This window comes from Octopus bimaculoides, chromosome 11 (assembly GCF_001194135.2).
Source record: "Octopus bimaculoides isolate UCB-OBI-ISO-001 chromosome 11, ASM119413v2, whole genome shotgun sequence".
NCBI lineage: Eukaryota > Metazoa > Mollusca > Cephalopoda > Octopoda > Octopodidae > Octopus > Octopus bimaculoides.
This window is the reverse complement of record NC_068991.1, coordinates 16,471,154-16,493,531: the sequence shown is the minus strand read 5'-3', so window position 1 is coordinate 16,493,531 and position 22,378 is coordinate 16,471,154. Positions and strand designations below refer to the sequence as shown.

The 22,378-nt window shown below is 37.5% G+C and overlaps 3 protein-coding genes across 3 annotated transcripts in view; 1 reads left to right on the top strand and 2 right to left on the bottom strand.

Annotated features, from left to right (window-relative positions):
• The window catches only part of LOC106869720 ((R)-specific enoyl-CoA hydratase), a 9,719-nt gene extending 3,052 nt beyond the window's left edge, over window positions 1-6,667 (top strand). The window contains exons 2-4 of the mRNA XM_014915566.2: window positions 1,387-1,469; window positions 4,262-4,362; window positions 6,264-6,667. Coding sequence (XP_014771052.1) covers window positions 1,387-1,469; window positions 4,262-4,362; window positions 6,264-6,332 — 253 coding nt within the window. The 3' untranslated portion in view covers window positions 6,333-6,667. The remainder of the gene's footprint in view (window positions 1-1,386; window positions 1,470-4,261; window positions 4,363-6,263) is intronic.
• A 2,156-nt stretch (window positions 6,668-8,823) lies between these two features.
• The window catches only part of LOC106869716 (uncharacterized), a 54,837-nt gene continuing 41,282 nt past the window's right edge, over window positions 8,824-22,378 (bottom strand). The window contains exons 4-5 of the mRNA XM_014915561.1: window positions 10,308-10,710; window positions 8,824-8,975 (exon numbers count right to left, since the gene is read on the bottom strand). Of these exons, the coding sequence (XP_014771047.1) occupies window positions 8,876-8,975; window positions 10,308-10,710 (503 nt within the window). The 3' untranslated portion in view covers window positions 8,824-8,875. The remainder of the gene's footprint in view (window positions 8,976-10,307; window positions 10,711-22,378) is intronic.
• On the bottom strand, window positions 18,085-21,868 carry LOC106869722 (adenosine receptor A2a). Its single transcript, XM_014915568.2, has one exon. It carries the CDS (start codon window positions 20,240-20,242, stop codon window positions 19,238-19,240), a length of 1,005 nt encoding a protein of 334 aa, XP_014771054.1. The 5' UTR covers window positions 20,243-21,868; the 3' UTR covers window positions 18,085-19,237.

Genomic DNA, 22,378 nt, shown 5'->3' with positions numbered 1-22,378 from the left:
ATATTTGTTCAATATACGGTGCACTTCAACTACTACACTATTTTTTTTTCAATTTTTCCACCGGGTGTGGATCTATATAATAACCAAACGAAATGGCAGAGTCGTTAGAGCATGGGACAAAATATTCTGAAGTTTTACTCCAGTTCCTGTGCTCTGAGTTCAAATCGTGCCGAGGTCAAATTTACCTTTCACCGTGTCGGGAGCGGATAAAATAACGTACCAGTCCAGGGCAATGGAGTAGCTGAATACTGGGAGCATTAGAGAAGATCCTTGTGATATTTGTTCCAGCTCTTTACATTCTGATCCCATTGATGGTAGACTTAATTCATTTGCCTGGTTTGACACCACTTCCTAGCACAGTTCAATTTGTTGCTGAGTGAAGGAAATTTAGTTACTATTTCTAGTAGTTCAAATGACCACTTAGAGGCTTCCTTGTATAATTTGTTTAGGCTACGTTTGTTACTTAGAAATAATATAACTGGTATAATTGTATTTTGGCTTGTTAGATTCATACGATGAACATAAATGATCTGAGTAAGTAATAATAATAATATAAAGTTCTCAGGTACATTACCACAAAGACAGAAAAAAAGGGACAGAAGGCAGACATATAAGTCAAATAAGGAAAAAAACAACAATGAAGGCGAGATAAAAACTAATCTTGAATAGGCTAGCAACCTATCCATGGGGAGATTAGCCGCTCATCCATATACTGCTTTAGAAACCAGAGGTAATCACTGTCTGCATTGATACTTGTGAACTGATGGCGAGTTAACTTTTCCTTGGTCACAGTCTCTTAAGACTATGACTATTACTAAGCTATTGATTAAGACTAAGGTTGTTACTTGCTACAGATAAGACATTGATTAAGGCTGTTACTTGTCCTACTCATAAACCATTGCTGTTACTTACTATATTCATTGTTTTACATTTGGTACACAAGGCTTATCAAGTTTATAGAGTAAATAAATTAAATATTGTGTTATGATCTTTGGTTTGTAAACAATAGTTACAGGGTAAATAATATATTGGTGGAGGTGCAATGGCCCAGTGGTTAGGGCAGGGGACTCACAGTCGGAGGATCACAGTTTTGATTCCCAGACCGGGTGTTGTGAGTGTTTATTGAGCGAAAACACCTAAAGTTCCACGAGGCTCCGGCAGAGGGTGGTGGCGACCCCTGTTGTACTCTTTCGCCCCAACTTTCTCTCACTCTTTCTTCCTGTTTCTTGAGTAACGCTGCGATGGACTGGCATCCCGTCCAGCTGGGGGGGAACACATATGCCATAGAAACCGGGGAGCCGGGCCCATGAGCCTGGTTAGGCTTTGAAAGGGCGAAAAAAAAAAATAATAATATATTGTAATATAAATACCATTGCTAATTTTCAGACTGGTTTCTGCTGTAATTGCTACACATATACCAGGACCTGGAGCTGTTTATTTGTCAAGTTCTATAGAATTTCCCAATGCTTGTGAGTTTTCTCTTCTTGTATTTTTTTTTTGTTGTTGATTTTTTTTCATTTATGAAGAACATATAAATACATGCATTTGTCTTATACATATGTATGTATGTGTGTGTGTGTGTATGTATATATGTATGTCTATATGTTAGTATGTGTGTGTGTATATAAATATATGTGTGTGTCTATATGCATGTATGTATGTATATGTGTGTGCGTATGTTTTATTCTTAGCATTAAACTTATCAAAATTAGAAATGATCTAATTATAAATCTCACAGAAAGACATAAGCAGTAGTGATACGATAAAGCAGTTGTTTACTGTCAACGTAATGTGACAGACCCATTAAGGGAATTATACTGCTGCTATTTAGCCCTAGGAAGCTGGACTGCTTCCTGTTGGCCTTGACACATTTCCTGTGTCCTTATATTTGTGAAGGGGAGACAGGTCTGTCACATTAAGTTGATAGTAAACAACTGCTTTATTAAACTTATCATTAAACCAAAAGATTGCTTAATATTTTTTGTAGAATACACATTTATTATACTTTTACAAGAATAGTGTTGACAAGTGACTTTGAAGAACAATCTGGTGAAGGCTGAAACTTCGAAGTCACTGTCAACTCTATTCTTGTAAAAGTATAATAAATGTGTATTCTACAAAAAATATTAAGCAATCTTTTAGTTTAATTTTAAGTTGTTTTTATTATTTTACATAGAAACAAACTGTGTGGTAAGAATTCTGCTTCCCAACCACATGGTTCCAGGTTCAGTCCAACTGTGTGGTATCTTGGGCAAATGTCTTCTTCTAAAGCCTCAGACCGACCAAAGCCTTGTGAGTGGATTTGGTAGACAGAAACTGAAAGAAGCCTGTCGTGTTTGTGTGTGTGTGCGTATGTGTGTGTGTTTGTGCGCGCATGTGTGTTCGTGTGTGTGTGTGTGAGTTTGTTCCCATAACTTAATGGTTCGGCAAACGAGACTGATAAAATAAGTACTAGGCTTACAAACAATAAGTCCTGGGGTCAGTTTGTTCGACTAAAGTTGGTGCTCCAGCATGGCAGCCAGTTGACTGAAACAAGTAAAAGAGTGTATATATATATATATATATATGCATTTGTGCCTGTGGCATGTGAACAAAACATTGGACTGACTCCTATGCAGGTGGCGCGTAAAAAAACACCATTTGAGCGTGGCCGTTGCCAGTACCGCCGGACTGGGCCTCATGCCGGTGGCATGTAAAAAGCACCCACTACACTCTCGGAATGGAAGATGAGGCCTTGCTTGAAGTGATTGAACAGCAACCAAGCACATGTACTCATACTTTGTCAGCAGAACCTGGTCCTTCACAAAACACCGTTAATTGACCCCTCTATAAGTTCAGCCTTGTGAACAGATGCTGACAAGAAGCTTCTCATAAACTGACCAATGGCTAGGCTGAACGACATGTGGACATTTGGAAACAACTGCTGGCAAATCTTTGAGATTCTTGTTTTTGGCATTGAATTGTAACTGGGGATGAAAAATGGATCTATTTTTGTAATTCTAAAAGAAATTTGTGGCCTTGTTCCAGCCATGCTGGGCAAAATGCTTAGCGGCATTTTGTCCATCTTTACATTCTGAGTTCAAATTCTGCTGAGGTCGACTTTACCTTTCATTCTTTTGAGGTCAATGTGATCAACGTACCACCTGCCCAAAATTGCTGGCCTTATGCCAAAATTTGAAATTATTATTTTTATTATTAAGGCAGTGAACTGTCAATTCTTAGCACACCAGGTGAAATACGTTTCGGTATTTCGTCTGTCTTTACATTCTGGGTTCAAATTCTGGTGGGGTTGACTGCCTTTTATCTTTCTGGGGTTAATAAAATAAGTACCAGTTGAGCACTGGGGTCGATGTAATTGATTAGTCCCTCCCCCAAAATTTCAGGCCTTGTTTCTATAGCAGAAAGGATTATTATTATTAGTATTTTCGTTTGTGAGAGTAGTCCAGTTTATTTCAGATATTCTCATTTTAAAAACCATCTCTGGCTAATCATTGAGAGGATGTTGGTGTTGCTTTGGCAGAGGTTTGCGCTCTCTGAGTGCTCTTGTTATTACTATCATCATTATTATTATTATTATTATTATTTACTTTTACTTTTCATGTTTGTTACAGTCACTTGCCGAGACACACCCAGCATCCTAGGGCGAGTGAAGGATAAGAGATGTTACAGTGTGACTGAAAGTTTGGGGAGGGGCAGTAGCGAAATACTTTCATGTAATACAGCATAAACATTTAAATCGATACGGTTTTTCTAAGGATGTATGCAGCACAATTTTTTGGATTTCTCTGAGACATGGTTCTCCTGGGATCCTATCTAGATGTTTCTGACATCCCTTTTTTATCATACCTAGGGCAAGAACAGGTCTTGTGTTAAGATGCAACATCTTTTGTGTTTCAATTACCAGGTCCTTATATTATTATTATTATTATTATTATTATTATTATTATTATTATTATTATTATCATTATACTATCCAAATACTGCTAAGGTCAGCTTTGCCTTTCATCCTTTCAGGGCTAATAAAATAAGTACCAGTTGAATATTGTGGTCAATGTTATCATCTTTCTCTTGTACTCAAAAGTTACTAGCCTTGTGTTAAAAATAGGAAGAATTATTATTGTTTTTGTACTTATTGTTATTATGTTGTTTTGTTTTGTTTCAAAATAAATTGTTAGATGTTTTCTATAATTGCAACACATAATATGTAATAATATCCATAGAAATGACCTGAGCTTACCCATGTCCACGTCTGTATTTCCAGTGTTTGTTGATGAACCTGTCACCAGTGAAGTTACAGTTACATCTATCAAAGGAATGGTCATGACTTTGAACACAGTTGCTACAGCCACAGACAGAGACAAAGTAAATGTTTATGATTCTTCTTGCCTTATGTATTTTCCTGGTCTTGTATAAAAAGTAGTATCAAAGAGTTCCCAGACTCTCTCTCTTTCTCTTTTACTCTTTTACTTGTTTCAGTCATTTGACTGCAGCCATGCCGGAGCACCGCCTTTAGTCGAGCAAATCGACCCCAGGACTTATTCTTTGGAAGCCTAGTACTTATTCTATTGGTCTCTTTTGCCGAACCGCTAAGATACGGGGACGTAAACACACCAGCATCGGTTGTCAAGTGATGTTGGGGAGACAAACACAGACATGCAAACACACACACACACACACACACACACACACACATATGATGGGCTTCTTTCAGTTTCCATCTACCAAATCCACTCACAAGGCTTTGGTTGGCCCGAGGCTATGGTAGAAGACACTTGTCCAAGGTGCCACGCAGTGGGAATGAACCCGGAACAATTGTGGTTGGTAAGCAAGCTACTTACCACACAGCCACTCAAAAAATAACTTATTGACCTAAGTTTTATTTTCATCTCCTTCCAAATAGTCACCTTGTGAAGCAATACACCAGTTTCAGCATTCTTGTCACTTTTGGAATCCAGCCTGGGAATTGTTTTCTGTAAGTGAATCAAGGACCTTCTGTGATTCACTCTGGACCTTGACAATGGTGTTAAAATGGTAACCTTTGAAGGCAGGTGTGGAAGAGATACCGTATTCTTTTTGGTGACAAACTCATGAGTGAGGAGAGGTTAGTGACAGGGTGCATTGTTGTCATGAAGAATCCAATTCTTCATGCTCCAAGAATTTGGTTGCTTTCGCTTAATGTCCAGCCCCAGATGCTTCAAAACATCGCAGTAGAACTCTCGATTGATGGTCTGACCCTGGGAGATGAATTCTCGATGCACAATACTGCGGATGTAAAAAAAAAAAAAACGATAGGCGTAGGAGTGGCTGTGTAGTAAGTAGCTTGCTTACCAACCACGTGGTTCCGGGTTCAGTCCCAGTGCGTGGCACCTTGGGCAAGTGTCTTCTACTATAGCCTCGGCCCGACCAAAGCCTTGTGAGTGGATTTGGTAAACAGAAACTGAAAGAAGCTCGTCGTATATATATGTATATATATATATATATATATATAAATATATATATATGTATGTGTGTGTGTGTATATGTTTGTGTGTCTGTGTTTGTCCCCCCAACATTGCTTGACAACCGATACTTGTGTGTTTACGTCCCCGTAACTTAGCGGTTCGGCTAAAGAGATCGATAGAATAAGTACTAGGCTTCCAAAGAATAAGTCCTGGGGTCGATTAGCGCGACTAAAAGGTGGTGCTCCAGCATGGCCGCAGTCAAATGACTGAAACAAGTAAAAAAGTAAAAGAGTTGAGCTGCTCCTGATTGAGCTGTGGCTTTTGTTTTGTGCTCATGTCACTGGAAACATTGCACATGACCCATTGCCTTCTTGTTATAAATCTGCTGAGGTATGCTCAATATCTCTGTAGCAGACTTTCCTAGTTTAATGCAAAATTTCATGTTGGCTCTTTGTTCCTGTCATGACAAAAATCACAGACTACAGCATACACACGGTCACTAAAACACAAACTTCATAACCTGCAAAGTAAACACAGTAATATCACTCAGCACATTATCTCAGTTTTACGATTTCAATGATGTGACCATTTATCTTAAAAATGATATTGTAGGGTAGGTGTGAGAGGCTGGATCTGGCCAGTGCAAACTTAAAACAAGTAGACTCTTTAGGCCTGATATGGCCTGTTTAAATATTAAAGGGTTAAAGTGATTTAAGTTAAAACCATCACTCCAAATTTTTTGGCTTTGTACTTGTCTTATAAAAATATAATTGTATTACGTAAGATTATTGTACTAATATTTCTCTCCTTTCTTTCTTGTAGATTGTCTTGAAAGGTAAAGCTCGAGTTCTTGTACCAAAATTCAAAATGAAAATAGTTTATGAAAAATAAATAAACATACACAAGATCGTGCCTCTATAAGAAAACCAATAAAAGCATATGTGTGTGTGTGTAAAAGACAATCAAAGGATAATGTCAATATATAACGACCATGTAATATACTCTCATTTGTAATTGCATTAAAAAGTATCAACTTAGACTTGTGCAAGTCTTACTAAGGGAAAACTTTCATCTGGATATTGGCAACTGTTATCTGTACATTGTATATATTATGGAATTTAATGCAAAGAATGTGTGTGTGTTTTTGGAAAACAAAGACTGATCAATACCATTCAATGGATTCATAGCACAAAATATTATGTTGAATAAATTTTTTATTCTTTAAATTAAGTGTTTGTATAGATGCAAAGGACACGTGCAAGAGATTGAAAAGTAGCAATTAGCAGGAATCAAATTTGTATTAATTAGATGACAGAGGTTCAATTCCTTGACTTTCATCCCTCTTCATCTCTCCAAGGATGATAAAATAAAGTAACAATCAGGAACTGAAGTCAATGATATCAACGAGCCACTTCCTCCGCCGCTGCCTCCTCTTCCTCCTCCTCCTTGTTGCTGACAGAATTATTAGCATGTCAGGCAAAATGCGGATCTTGTTCAAAACGGGGGCACCAGTTTTCATTAATGTTTTATGTAGTGTTTTTGGTACCGAAAGACTTTCAAACTTCATATACTTATCTATTTTGTGTTATAGAACAGAAAAAAAATTTTGTATTCAAATTTATTTCATGTAAAAAATTGTCTTATTTCGATAATTTCAACCAATCACTGACAAGTATTCAGTTGTTTACACTTAACTCCTTTGGCTGTTTAAGCGGTGTAAAGCGTATTTAATTTCCATTTATAATTTCGTTAACATCTGCCTGAACTGTATGTGTACAACATTTGCATTTTTCATTTTCTTTCACGCGTGTTTATTTCGTTAACATCTGCCTGAACTGTATGAAAGGTTTATTAGCTACTGCCTAACCCTAACCCTAACCCTACTGCCAATATGCTTCAGCCATTTTTTGACAAGGAAATAATAATTTTATCACCACCCAGCACTTAATGTATTCGGCTGAATGGACGTCAGTCATTGGTTGAAATTACAGAAATACGACAACTTTAACATGGAAATAACTTGCGATGTACGTTTTTTTGTTAAGAAGATTAAGAGAAAAAGATGTTTTATATGACACATTCTACCAGTGTCCCAAGTTTCAAAGTGTTTCGTTAAGAAAATACTGGTGCCCCCGTTTTGAACTAGATCCCAAAATGCTTAGCCAAGGCTGTCTTTGCCTTTCATCCTTTCAGGGTCAATAAATTAAGTACCAGTAAAACACTGTGGTAGATGTAATTGATTATTTCCTCCTCCCAAATTTCAGGCCTTGTGCCTTTAGTAGAAAGGATTATTATTATTATTATTATTATTATTATTATTATTATTATTATTTTTGAGTGAGAGAGTAGTGCATACCATCAAAGTGACACTGGGGGTACAAATATACGCAGCCCAATATACCCATCATGTCTACATGCGCGATAAGGGTACACCAGATACATGCACCACAACCTTAGGTGTGCGACATGGTGATCTCATATCGAGATAAACAACATATTATTATTATTGTTGTTAAGGCAGGTAACTGACATAATCAATAGCATGCCGGCCGAAATGCTTAGCGGTATTTCATCTGCTGCTATGTTCTGGGTTCAAATTCCATCGTGGTTGATGGCAGAATTGTTAGCATGCTGGGCAAAATGCTTAGCAGTATTTCGTCCTTCTTTATGTTCTGAGTTCAAATCCCACCGAGGTCGACTTTACCTTTCATCCTTTCAGGGTCGATAAATTAAGTACCAGTTGAGTACTGGAACCAAATGTAATTGACTTAACCCGCTCCCCCAAAATTTCAGGTCTTGTGCCTTTAGTAGAAAACATCGTCATTATTATTATCATTATTATTTTTTTATTATTATTATTATTAAGGTAGCAAGCTGGCAGAATCATTAGCACACTGGACAAAATACTTTGTGACATTTCTTCTGGCTCTTTGCATGCATTCTGAGTTCAGATTTGGCTGAGGTTGACTTTGCTTTTCATCCTTTTGGAGTCATGACCATGTGGTTAAGAATCTTACTTAGCAACCATGTGTTTTGGGGTTCTGTCCCACTGCACAGCTCCTTGGGCAAGTACCTCATACTATAGTTCTGAGCCAATTAATACCTTGAGACTGAATATGTTGCATGAAAACTGTATGGAAGGCCATCACATATATATATATGTGTGTGTGTGTGTTTTAGTGTTTGTACCTACCATTACTTGACAATCTGTATGGGTTTGTTTATATCCTCATAATTCAGTAGTTCTGCAAAAGAGACCAATAGAATAAGTCCTGGATCAAATACTATGTTTGATTTGTACAACTAAAGTCTTTGAGGTGGTGCCCCAGTTTGGCCACAGTCCATTAAGTGAAACAAGAAAAGATATAAAAGACATAAACACTAACAATACACACATTTTTATTTATTTATACTGAAAAAAAACCCCAGATCATTTATATATTTCTTAAATCCATAATTTGATTGTAGAATTCTCTGTCTTTGGGATTCTCTTCACATTTCACTGCATTGTTTGGTGGTACCATCTGATGATATCTGCAGTGAGAATATCAAGAGAAATTGGATATTAATAATAGATAAAAGCAATGAAAAATATTCAAAAGTATATATATATATATATATATATATATGTATAGTACAATATTCTCTCTTGACTGTAAGTATTCAGCTAATAACTGTACACATGTCTTCATTGAACACTAAACTCGGCTTGCGAAGACCTGTTAGGGCAAGCGAAAGCGAAATCGTGATAGCACCTATACCAGTAAATCACTAAGCACCATCCAAGCGTGATCGTCGCCAGAGCACCAGCTGTCTGGCTTTCGTGCTGGTGGCACATAAATAGCACCATTTGAGCGTGACCGTTACCAACGAGAAAGAGAACTGTGGTCCATGCAGTGCCGACCCCGATGTGCTGGTGAAAAGTAGTGTTTCTTTTAGACCCTGCATGTGTTGTGCTTAAAAACGTGTTTACATTCTTGAATGTGATAAAGTGTAGAATTAGATTATTATCCTGCTTCCAGCTTCAGTGTTGCTGCCAGGAGTTGAAAAATAGGACATATTTCTTCTCCACCTTATTTTGAGATTTAGGGGGGATTTTTGAAAAACAAGGGGGAATTCGCGGCTGTGTTCAGTGAAAAAATTAAACACTACCTGGCAGTGGCTAAAACGCAAACCGATCAAGTTTATGTATAAATTTCATTTTTATATGTTTGTTTCCTTTTACACAATATTAAAACAACGGCTAAAAATTTCCTGAAGCAGCACCCTCAGTAATTTTGTCTACGAGCCGCCACTGCTCACATCTATTCCCTCTGGTGTTACTGTCACATCAAAATGCGTCCAGTACACTTCGTTAAAATTGGGATCAACAAGCTCTCTCCCTTTAGTCTTGTCAAAAGCAAAATAACCTCCCTAGTGCTTGTGCCATGAAAAAAATGCACTAAGTACACTCTGTAATGTAAAAAACAGAATCCAGTCATAGAAACGAAACCAAAAATAAAACTTTATGTACGAGCTGTGGAGTTCTGACTCATCTAGGAGTGCAGCAGCAAGTCGTCTAACCCATGCAGGCATGGGAAGTAGACGTAAAACGATGGTTGCATTTGCTAATGTCCCTTTATGTTCGGATTTAAAATCCTACCCAGGCCCTTTTTGTCTTATCCTTTGAAGGTGATAAAATATAGTAGTTGGGGTTGACGCGATTTTCTGTTGCTCCCTCCTACAAAAAGAAAAAAAGGCAGAGTCCTAGTATGGCCGCAGTCCAGTGAATGAAACCCATAAAAATGATATAAAGAATAAAAAAAATTTCACCTCTCCCACAAAAACAACAACAATAAAAGGAAAAATATAAAACACGGTACGGACCTCAGCCAATCACCTTTGCAGAGGACCCATGGTAGGATGTCAACTTTCTTATGTAATTCCCAGGATATCTGAGGGCTGATGAGGTTCGGGGTTCCAGCTGCCCTACCGCGTGTAATGAGTCTTTGCTTTACATCGTAGCAGCAATGTTGCACAGCAAGAGTTATCATACCTGGCTCCAGCAGCGAACGTATGCAGAATTTGGCACCCGGTCTGTAGATGTCTCTGCGTTCGGCAGGTGAACTGGCGATCTCCCATGTGAAATATGACTCTCTTTGTTCGTCCCATAACTGGTTGTGCCACATGAGGTTCGGGAAGACACATGGGCAACTTGGTAGGTTCTCCAGCTGTTTCAGGTACCGTCTCAAAGAATGGTATTTACATTGAATCCACTGGCCGCAGGAATCTAAATTATGTAGAACAACAGATGAAATAAATTAATTAAAAACTGATTGATTAATGGTTAGAATAACAAAGAGAAGTTGTCGATACCAGCGTCTCATAGATTTGGTATTTTTTTTTTATGATACTGGAATGGAAAGATGAAAAGGTATTGTCGACTCTCAAAGGATTTGATCTCAGAACGACATGGATGGATAGGTGCAGGTATGACTGTGATTAAGGAGTTCATTTTGAAACTGTGCGCTTCCCATCCCACTGTCAAGCATCTGGGACGAGTTTTCGTTTGCTTTATTATCTTGTGATATATATATATATATATATATATATATATGATATCGAGTATTAAAAATTAATGACGCAACATAGTTTTAAGAATTTATGACATAGCATTGTCGAGAATTTATGACTTAATATTGAGAATTTATGATGTATCAGAGTTTTAAGACTCTATGATGTAATATTGAAGGTCGAGGGTTTATAACGTAACATCCAGTATTGCGAATTTATGACATAATATAGAGTGATGCGAATTTATAGAGAATTTATGACGTAACATCGAGTATTAAAATTAACGACCTAACATTGAGTGTCAAGAATTTACGACATAACATCAAGTATGAAGAAATTACGACGCAACATTGAGATTTTACGACGTAAACATCGAGTATTAAGAATTTAAGAAGTAACATTAAGCATGAAGAATTTATGACATAACATTGAGTGCCGAGAATTTATGATATAACATCGAGCTAAGGTAAAGGCACTTGTACAGTGGAAATTGAACTCAGAATCAAGGGCATAGCTAATAACGGTTCAAGAGGAGCGACGCCCCACCCCTCCTGCACATTTTTAAAATTGGCGCCTTTTCAACAATTTTTTAAAACTTGTGCGATAAAAGTCGAATCTCTTCTTTTTTTTCTTTTTTGCTTTCTGTCAATCGCTTGTCCTTGGAAGAGCTTTCTGGAATAATTACTTTCTTTGACCAACCCAGCTCCCCCACGTGTTTTTGAACTGTCTGCTCAATCTCCTGTGATGTGTTGGTGGCCGTTGACACCTAAAGAACAAAAACCAAACCCTGACGTTATAACCTCTCGACACTTGTTGATCCTGTGGAATTTCATCTTTTTCACGTCACTATCAGAAGTTTTAAGTTTCATACATAATGACGTTGTTACTGAAACATGAAATTAATGAATGTATCATAGGATTACGTATATCATAACTAATGAAATATTTCGCGGAATATAAGGTAAGTGAGTTTAAAATTGTTTGATATGTGTTATGACGCATTTTTGTATGTGTTCGTTCCTCCTAACTTTAGAACCTGACTACGCTTTTGCTCAGAAGCATATGGTTCTAAGCGAACTACATACGGCCTTGTTGTTTAATCAAGGATATTAATCTAATCCTTCAAAATATCATTGCATATTGTTGACCACCTTTGGCTTTTCATTTCCCAATCAATTATAAACCACTACTTAATTAAATTATAAATCAGAAATTGTTATTGTAAAATGTTTATTGTCCGTAATGTTATATCTCTGAGAAGGTTTAATCAATTAAAAATCTATTTATCTTTAAACGTCATTGATAACGATGTCAAGAATTATATATATCTTGTTGGGGTTTTCCACAAATCTGTATAGACATGTTCCAGAGTAAAACAATACTTACGATAATTGGACACACATTTTAGATGATGAACCGAAGAAATGAATTCTGTGCAGTCACTCGGCCTGGTTCGATGTAACAGACTTATCCCCCCCCCCAAAAAAACTTACTGGTCTTGTACCAAACATTTGAAACCATTATCATTAAGCTAGTGAGCTGGTAGAATCTTTAGCACGCCAGTAAAATGTTTAATAGCTTCTCGTCCGTCTTAACGTTCTGAGTTCAAATTCCACCGAGGTCGACTTTATCTTTTATCTTTTTGGGGGTCGATAAAATAAGTACCTGTCGAGCACAATTGCTGGCCTTTCTTCAAAATTTGAAACCATTATTATTATTATAGTATTAGTATCATCATCATCATCAAAAGGCCACGGGTTTGCAGAATAGGTAGAGTGTCAAAGTACTTACTCTTTTACTTGTTTCAGTCATTTGACTGAGGCCATGCTGGAGCACCGCCATTAGTCGAGCAAATCGACCACAGGACTTATTCTTTGGAAGCCTAGTACTTATTTTATCTGTCTCTTTTTGCCGAACCGCTAAGTTACGGGGACGTAAACACACCAGCATCGGTTGTCAAGCGATGTTGGGGGACAAACACAGACACACAAACATACACACACATATATGCGATGGGCTTCTTTCAGTTTCCGTCTACCAAATCCACTCACAAGGCTTTGGTCGGCCCGAGGCTATGGTAGAAGACACTTGCCCAAGGTGCTACGCATTGGAACTGAACCTGGAACCATGTAGTTCGTACGCAAGCTACTTACCAGACAGCCACTCCTACGCCTATACTTGACAATAATTTAACCACAGCTCTTTATCTTCTGATAAAACCAACTTCGGGCGAATAAGGATCGATTAAATAAATACCAGTAATTCACTCGGAGGTAGGGTGGGGATGATGAAACCGAATGTTCCCTTGCTTCAATACATTGCTTTGTTACTAAATTACGAAACCATTTGAAAAATCAGTAGAGTGTTGGGCAAAATGCCTGGACGTATTTGTTCCGGCTCTTAACATCCAGAGTTCAAATTCCACCGAGGTCAACTTTCTTTTTCGTTCTTTCGGGGGCAATAAAATAAAACATCAATCAGGTACTAGGGAAGGATCGATATCATGGACTAATCCCTACCTCCAAATTCGTGGCCTTGAACTTATATTAGAGACAATTATTATTTTTACTAGTGGAGGCGCGTGGCTTAGTGGTTAAGGTCTCAGCACCATAATCGTAAGATTGTGGTTTCGATTCTTGGACCGGGCGACGCGTTGTGTTCTTGAGCAAAACACTTCATTTCACGTTGCTCCAGTCCACTCAGCTGGCAAAAATGAGTAACGCTGCGATGGACTGGCGTTCCGTCCAGCTGGGGGGAACACATACGCCATTGAAACCGGGAAACCGGGCCCATGAGCCTGGCTAGGCTTTGAAAGGGTGCAAAAAAAAAAAAGGATTTTTATTATTGGATTAAATTGGATAAGGTAGCACAGTGGCAGAATCATTACTATGCTGTGTAAAAGTCCTTAGAACCATTCTTTACGGCTTTACGTTCTAAGTTCCGAGATCGCCTCTGCTTTTCATCCTGCGGTCGATGTAATTTGATTGGAGTTTTAGAACGGTAGTTGTTTCGTTTTTTAAAACTTGAATACCATTAAGGTAAATGTTGCCTTTTGTCATCCCAAAGTCGATAAAAAAAAAAAGTACTATTCATGCATTCGGGTCGGTTTAATTGACTAACCAATACTTAAAATTTATGGCTTTGTTCCAATCTTAGAAATTATTATTTTTATTATTGGATGGTCGGAATTTCTTCCCACTGCTTATATTCTGAGTTAAAATCCCGCCTAATTCAACTTCGCCTTTCATCCATCCGGTATCGTTAAAATAATATGCCTGTCAAATATTGTGGTCGGTGGTATCGACTAAATTCGTCCCCTTAAAACTGCTGGCCTTTGACTGAATCAGAAACCGTTATTGGATAGCCAGGTTTAAGTTTTATGGGGACATGTCAGATATATTTCGCCCTTCTCCTGAGAGACGTCTATCGCAAGTGGCAACTGGTTAGAAACATTTCCAGATGTGTTAACCGGAATGTGGTGTTGGTGCTGCTGAAGAAAGGCATGAGGGGACATCAAATGTTAACCCTTTCGAGAGTAATATACAAAAGACTTTAAAGTTTGCATGAATCAGCGATTAAGATTTTCGCTGAGGTGTTTGCGAAGAGATTGGCGCTTGTCGAAAGTGAGACTCTTAATGGATCCATCCACACTAGTCTCCGCCTCGAGGTGAGGCACGAAATAAACATGGCTTTGATGGGGCCATCATTTACTTTAGATCAAGCCAATTTCTATGAAGTCGACCACTGGTAACTGACAACGTTTCATAAAATACCAGGTTTCAATCTCGTTTTTGAATGTTGAATCACTTTAATATACAATGATTTCTACTCTGTCATCAAACGAAATGGCCACAAAGAATTGTTTCCATTGCATACTCGGTTTCCCGAGAGGTTCTTCTCTCAAAGCTCCTGTGCATTTTGGTTATTTCTACGAAAGCTACTGGTGTTGAGTGAAGGCGCGTGGCTCAGTGGTTAGGGCATTCGGCTCACGATCGTAAAGCCGTGAGTCCAATTCCCAGCGACGCGTTGTGTCCTTGAGCAAGACACTTTATTTCACGTTGCTCCAGTCCACTCAGCTGGCAAAAATGAGTAGTACCTCTATTTCAAAGGGCCGGCTTTGTCACGCGCTGAATCTCCCTGAGAACTACGTTAGGGGTACACGTGTCTATGGATTGCTCAGTCACTTGCACGTTAATTTCACGAGCAAGCTGTTCCGTTGATCGTATCAGCTGGGACCCTCGTCGTCGTAACCGACGGAATGCTCCTTTACAGGTGTTGAGGGGTATTCTGACCGAAGTGTGATGCAAGAAGGTTGTGTCGGCATGCATGGATAACGCTTGTTATTATGATGTACACCGCGAGGCAGTTGATGTTACACCAAGGAAATATGAGGTGGTGGACAGGAGGAACACCCATTGGCCAGAACAAGTTGATAGGCTAATATTTCGGCGCTTGGAGAAGCAAGTCAACATCAGCAGGAGTCATGCGTCTGTTAAAATGTTTGAGGTTTGGTTCGAGCTAGAACTTCAATTGGAGATGAACTGAGATGAAGTTACGAACAAAGATTGTTACAATCGAAGACTAAAGATAAAAAATATATATATCTGTCGGGAAAGAATTCCAATTTTTAATAAGAAAGACTTGAACGAAGAAGGGCTTGAATGCTGGATACTATATAGAAATCAGAAGCAGTGAATCAGAATGCTCGAGTGGAGACGGCACTAGAGTGCATAGTTCGGAAGAGTAGGGGCTACTGTAGAAAAAGTAGAGTGAAAAGGCAGTATGTAGAACAGAGGTTAGAGTATTTTGACGAGTGACTTCATGCCAATTATACATAAAATACAAATATATACCTAAAATATCACAAGTTAAACAACATTTCACGTACAGAACATCCTCAATATAATGGATATCATAACTGACATGACACACTCTACACAAAACGCAGTCAATACAGTAATACAGTTTATACAGTTTACAAAAGTAACAATAAACTGGGCACTAACATAACAGTGTGTAAGTGATAACCCAGTCATAAACAATGAAACGAAATTCTTTTATAGCCGACTAACACAGATTTTCGTGATGTTAGAGTAAACACATTCGCATAAAATGAAAACAAAAAACAAACAAATAAATTCTCAAATGAGAGAGAGATAACAGGAAAACTGGACTATTCCGCTTTCTACAATTACTCGGGCTGAAATAGCAATAAAACTGTGTGTGTGTGTGTGTAAATGTTGTGAGAACAAGAATTAAAACTGAATATTTTGACAGTTAAAACAATTTTTTTTTAAAATTACCTAAATAGCATAACTACTCTGAGTGTTATTTATGGTTTGCAGTGCCAATCATAACATATGGCGCTGTACATTGGGCTGGAATGGAACGTAAAATATCTAGATTCCATAAAATTCTACAAGAAAAAAAAAAAAAAAAAAAAAAAAAAAGGCACATACTACACAATAAACCTAACACAGATTCACTGTGCGTCCACTAGCGAAGCTAAAAGTGGAGAAAGGACCGATCCATTCTGAAGAAGTTGCACATTCAGGGCGTGGGTGGTTTTCATGTTGTGGGGTCGGCATAAAAAAGAGCCACTCTGGGCAGCACAAATCCTATCTACACCACTGAGTACGTCCTTAGAAGAAACGATGCAAAGAGACTATTGAACCACAGGGAGCAGTTGAAGATGAAGGTCATTAACCCGTAAACGGCGGGAAAGGGTTGCATGAATGTGTGAGCCAAACGGGCCCCAAAAAGAAAGAAATATCCCACTAAAGTCTTATTTTCTTTAGGGTAACTTTTATACTTATTTACTCTTTAGATAATTATTAAAAGATTTTAGTTTCTCGCACAATAAAATTTACTATCTCATTGTCGAAAAGTGCCATAAAATATTCCCTTTCGTTTGGTGGTAGCCATATCCATGTAAAATTTTTGAAACCTCAGTTGATGATGTCTGCTGTTTAAGGGTGAATGTTTAAGGTCCGCAATTTTTCCAGCTCACAGAAAAGCCTGCAACAGGTCATTGTTGATTATGATGCAAAGGTTGCAGATCGATTATATCCGCACCAAAAAAAATTTCACGAGAAATCGAATAAGATTTCAAACATCTAAAATCTTAATCTTAGGTAACAGTAAAACGGATATACTGATGGCACATTAGTCAACCAAGCTGAAGAAGTTGAAAGACATAATGAAAGTGTATAGTTCTATCGTGGTGAACACCATATAAATCAAATGTGGTGAACAACCGTGAAGGTATAGTGATGTAGTGAACATTATTCTTTTCTACTCTAGGCACAAGACCCGAAATTTTGCGGGGAGGGGACCAGTCGATTATATCAACCCCAGTACGCAACTGGTACTTAATTTATCGATCCCGAAAGGATAAAAGGAAAAGTCGACGAAATCTGAACTCAGAACGTAAAGATAGACGAAATACCGTTAATTATTTCGCCCGGCGTGGTAACGTTTCTTACTTCTTTATTGCCCACAAGGGACTAAACATAGAGGGGACAAACAAGGACAGACAAAGAGATTAAGTCGATTACATAGACCCCAGTGCGTAACTGGTACTTAATTTATCGACCCCGAAAGGATAAAAGGCAAAGTCGACCTCGGCGGAATTTGAACTTAGAACGTAACGGCAGACGAAATACAGCTAAGCATTTCACCCGGCGTGCTAACGTTTCTGCCAGCTCGCCGCCTTTTGTGGTGAACAATATTAAAGGTATATTAATTCCGCTGAGGTCGACTTTGCCTTTCATCTTTTCAGGGTCGATGAATTAAGTACCAGTTGAGTACTGGGGTCAATGTAATCGACTATCCCCCTTCCTCCAAATTCCAGGCATTGTGCCTATAGTAGAAAAGAATATTAAAGGTATATTAATGGTGTATAAGTCGACCCTGGTGAACGCCGTATAAGTCAACCGTGGTGAACAACTTTAAAGATATACTGATCTGGTGTACAACTATACAGGCATAAGCCTAACATCATTTTCCACGCCGAAAATTATAATATTCTACTAATTATCACCGCAGCAATACTAATGAGCATAATTTTATACAAAAGTGAGCAGAAAAATTGAGTTAATTACTCCGTCTTAGTTGTTTAATCAAGTAGAAAAAAACTTTATGACAATTAAGGAATGTGTCTATTATCTCATTTGTAATTGGTATAAATGAAGTGATTATATGACTATGTCTTTTAAGGCATTGATTTATTACCTCTGAGGATAGACATAGGCACGCTTCAAGTCATAGTAATACAATGGAAGCTGCTTATTCTATTCACCGACCCTCATTGAAAGGCAAACACACACTCATATCCCCATCGATGCAAACCATATTTTCCATACATCGATCATGATTATTTTCGGATGTTCTTTAGCGAGCAATGAAAACCCCTCTCACGTTTACGAATCATAGATAATTTAGTTTTTCTTTTTCTTGAATAAAAGTTCTACACTGTTCTCTTTTCCGTCAGTCGACTCATATTTAAATTTTTTTATTTTTTATTACTAAGTAACGAGCAGTTGCTTTCACTGTTAGACTTTCTTGTTAACACTGCTCTTGTGTGTGTCATCGTATGAAAATTTGTGTTAAAATATCTGTCTGAAAATTGCATTTCTTTTTCTGCATTTTCAAAATTAGAAATGTCTGTTATATTTTTAACAAAATGTTTTGTTTTCCTTGCATTTCCTGTTGCAATATTGAGGAAGTACTTTGCTTAAGTTACTATGTTTTAAATGACTGATAACAAAAAAGTTTGTTTCGCGTATTAGTCTCTTTTTTTTTTCTTTTTTTTTTCTTTTTTTTTTTAACGGAAAAAATAACAAGAAATGAAATACAAAAGAACCCCTACCTCTTTTGGAACACAGTTCGCATAAGAAAAAATCCGCTCAGTTTAGCGTGTAATTCGACTAGCAATCGAACATACGTCTAACTGATTCAAAAGAAAAAATAATAGGAATAACAACAACAATGATAATAATTATAATTATAATAGTAGTATTCTTTAGGAAGAGTATGACAATACACTGACGGGTTGTGTTATTTTTCTCCGTTCAAATTTTTATAGAGTGTGTCGCGTGCCTGGTGTATGTTTACTGAATTGTTGTGAAACATGGTGGTTTTGTGTATAAATTCAGAGTTGTGTTCTGCGTGTGCCTTTAAAACATATATCGCTATATCTGTGAACTTTCGTGGAATTGTTATCCAGTTTGTCGTAGATTTAACTAGTATTCAGATAAGGGAAAACTGTTTTCAGTCGATCCGTTTGAACCTGGACCCACGCTTCTGCGTTTTCGTTTCAGACACGGCAGAGAGAAGTACTTCCTGAAAACTTCGGCGAAGTCTCTCCGTAAACAGCCGTATAAAAATGGATTAATAACAGAGTTACTGATACCCAAAGAAAGGGCATAGTTTTTGATCAGCTCAATGCTGTGTTTGTTAAGAGATGGTATATATACGAGTGGTCCAGCGATAAGATAAGGCAACCAGAAGACCAGAAAGGTCACCGACACCACGCACATCACGTAAGTAGCTCGTATGTTTTTCTTTTGAGATATAGCTTCTTTCGATTGAATCATTGGCGGTGGAGGCATCTTACGTATTTCTCTGTAGGTTAGGATGTAGAACAAAGTGATGGACACTATGCCAAAGGAAACCGTCGTAAAAGAAGCCCATACGATGTAGGCTCTTGGAAGTACTTGATAAAAATCGCAGTGGACGTCCGGTCGCCAGGTATTCAAACCGAACAGAGGAGTTAAGCTGAGGACGGAGACGTATATCCACAAAAGAGCAATCATTACTTTGGCCGTTTTGTGCGTGATCAAAGTGGCATAACGAAATGGATAAGTAACTGCTACGAAACGCTCAAATGCTATGGCGGAAAGATTGAATATGGACGATCCGCAAGAGGCTATGATAAAAACGTATTTAAAAAGACATGTGTATTTGCTTTCAGCGAAACCTTCCAGTTCCAAATAATGCATCGAATAGAATGGAATCACAAGAAGTCCGACAAGAAGATCAGCTACAGCCAGACTGGACACAAATATGTTGGAGACGGTGTGTAGACGAGAAAATGTGGCGATGCATCTGATAACCACGAAGTTTCCTCCAATTATGAATGGTGCCAGTAGCAGATTTACCGTTAAGAATATAAAATTATGATATGACAAGTTGACCATTTGGTAGTTTTTGTTGGTTAGGTTTGTAGTTGCGTTAATGAAATCCATAACGCTATCAAGGACTGAAACTCTTTTCAAATATTGTTATAAAATTTTAAATATATTTCAAATAAAACAATAAAATGTTTTGTGAGCATCATACGAACGAAGAAATTACAGTAGTGAAAGTTAGGTATAAATTAACACTATATGTTTATGCGCATACATAACTTCAAAAAATTCTTTTGGTATATTGCTTAACCGAAGACATATACATGCGTCGTAAAGAGAAACGAATTTTGATATTTCGAGCCGAGCTCCTCTTTGAAGATTTGAGAAGTATTTCTTTTTCTTTTTAGCTGATATAGGCTATCATTAATTTCCTCGAATTCTAGACTTTTCTTTTCAGTTTTAGGTAGTCCGTTTATTGTTTCAAGTCACATTTTAAGGAGCTCAATACTTCAAAGTGCTCTGTGGAGTATTAAATAATCTGTAAAACCCGATCAAATTACATTGTTTTAGGTGTAGACTAAGTGGATTCAGTCTTGAATAAAAGGATCACATTAATATTTACGACTTTCACATACTTTAGTTGCAGATATTTCTTTCACAATGATGACAGCTGCTTCAAACGTGGTAGAAATTCTAGCCAAAGACAAAAACGGTTATATCTTCGAAGTTTCATATGTCGTCATATAAATCACATAAGGAGAATCTTCATGCTAACAAAACTGTGAACCTTTTCGGGTGGGGTTCAAATAAACTAATTCAAAGAAAGAATAGTTTTGAGAAATCCTGGATGAATAGTGAATTGTCGAAAAAAAAAAGTCTAATATGTAGAAAAGGGTGTAATACAAAGAAATTACATGCAGAAAGTTTTGCACATCAGGCATAAAAGTACGTAAATTATATATAACTGCGTTTAAATACAATCAATAACTTTGTAGGTAGATTAGGTAATCACTTGATTTGGGGATCGATATTTGTGGAAACAACAGCCTTGCGGGCAAGAAAAGAACGCACAACAAAGGAAACACATTTTGTAAGCTTTGTCGATTAATCGTTAGCAACAGATCTGCAAGTTATATGCGAAAACATATAAACACAGGGTAGAGAATTCGTTGGTTAATCAATGACTCACGAATCGAAATTCATAGCTTGTTTATATCGACATAGTGTCTAAGAATAATAATAATAATAATTTTAAAACGATACCATGAGCGGAAAATGAAAAGATGCTATATTCTTTTTTTTTTTTTTAAATATAATATAATTCCATTCGGATCTTGCATATGTTGTCGGAAGGACTATGTTAGTCCTTTCATTGTGCGTAGGATCGAACTCAGCTGCATTCCAAGGGTCCATTCGTGCATTAGTTACGCACTGGTTTTATCTGGAAACGGTAGGAAAGTTCCATCATCTTTAAGTGTATCCATGTATAAGGATGGTTGGTTCTAGAAATATCAACGTTGTATTTCGGTATTGTGGTAATCCTTTGCAGATAGTTCATCAACATGGTGCGTTTCAAAAATGGTCATTTATATATACATGTGTATGTGTGTGTGTGTGTGAGTGCAAGAATTTATCAATGTATGTACATCACATATGTATACGGTAGGTGTATATAATTAGAAAGAATGTCAGTAAGCTGGGTTGATGACAGAATATAAATATGATATATGCGTATGTATGACACCATCATATATATATATGCGTGTGTGTATGTGTATGTATGTATGTATGTATGTATGTATCTGTGTGTGTGTGTGTATGTATGTATGTATATATGTAGATATGTATGGATGTATGTATGTGTGTGTGCAAATATGTATGTATGTATCTATGAATGTGTGTGTGTGTGTATGTATGAATGCATGAATGTATATATTAGTGATTTGTGTTCGTGTATGAAGTTGTCCACTCGTTTGCTACAGATATACATACAGAAACTAAGTTCATTAAAAACACGTCAAAACACACACACACACTGACACGCGCACACGCACACAAACGCGTGCACATATACAAACACACACACACACACACACACACACAGAAACAGTCAAACAACACTCACACACGTACACACATACCCAACACATATACACATATATGTGCAGTCACACATGTGAAACAATAATTACCGCCAGTTTTAATTTGCACAGTGCAATGTCAACTCAAAACAACACCATATGCCGCGCGCGC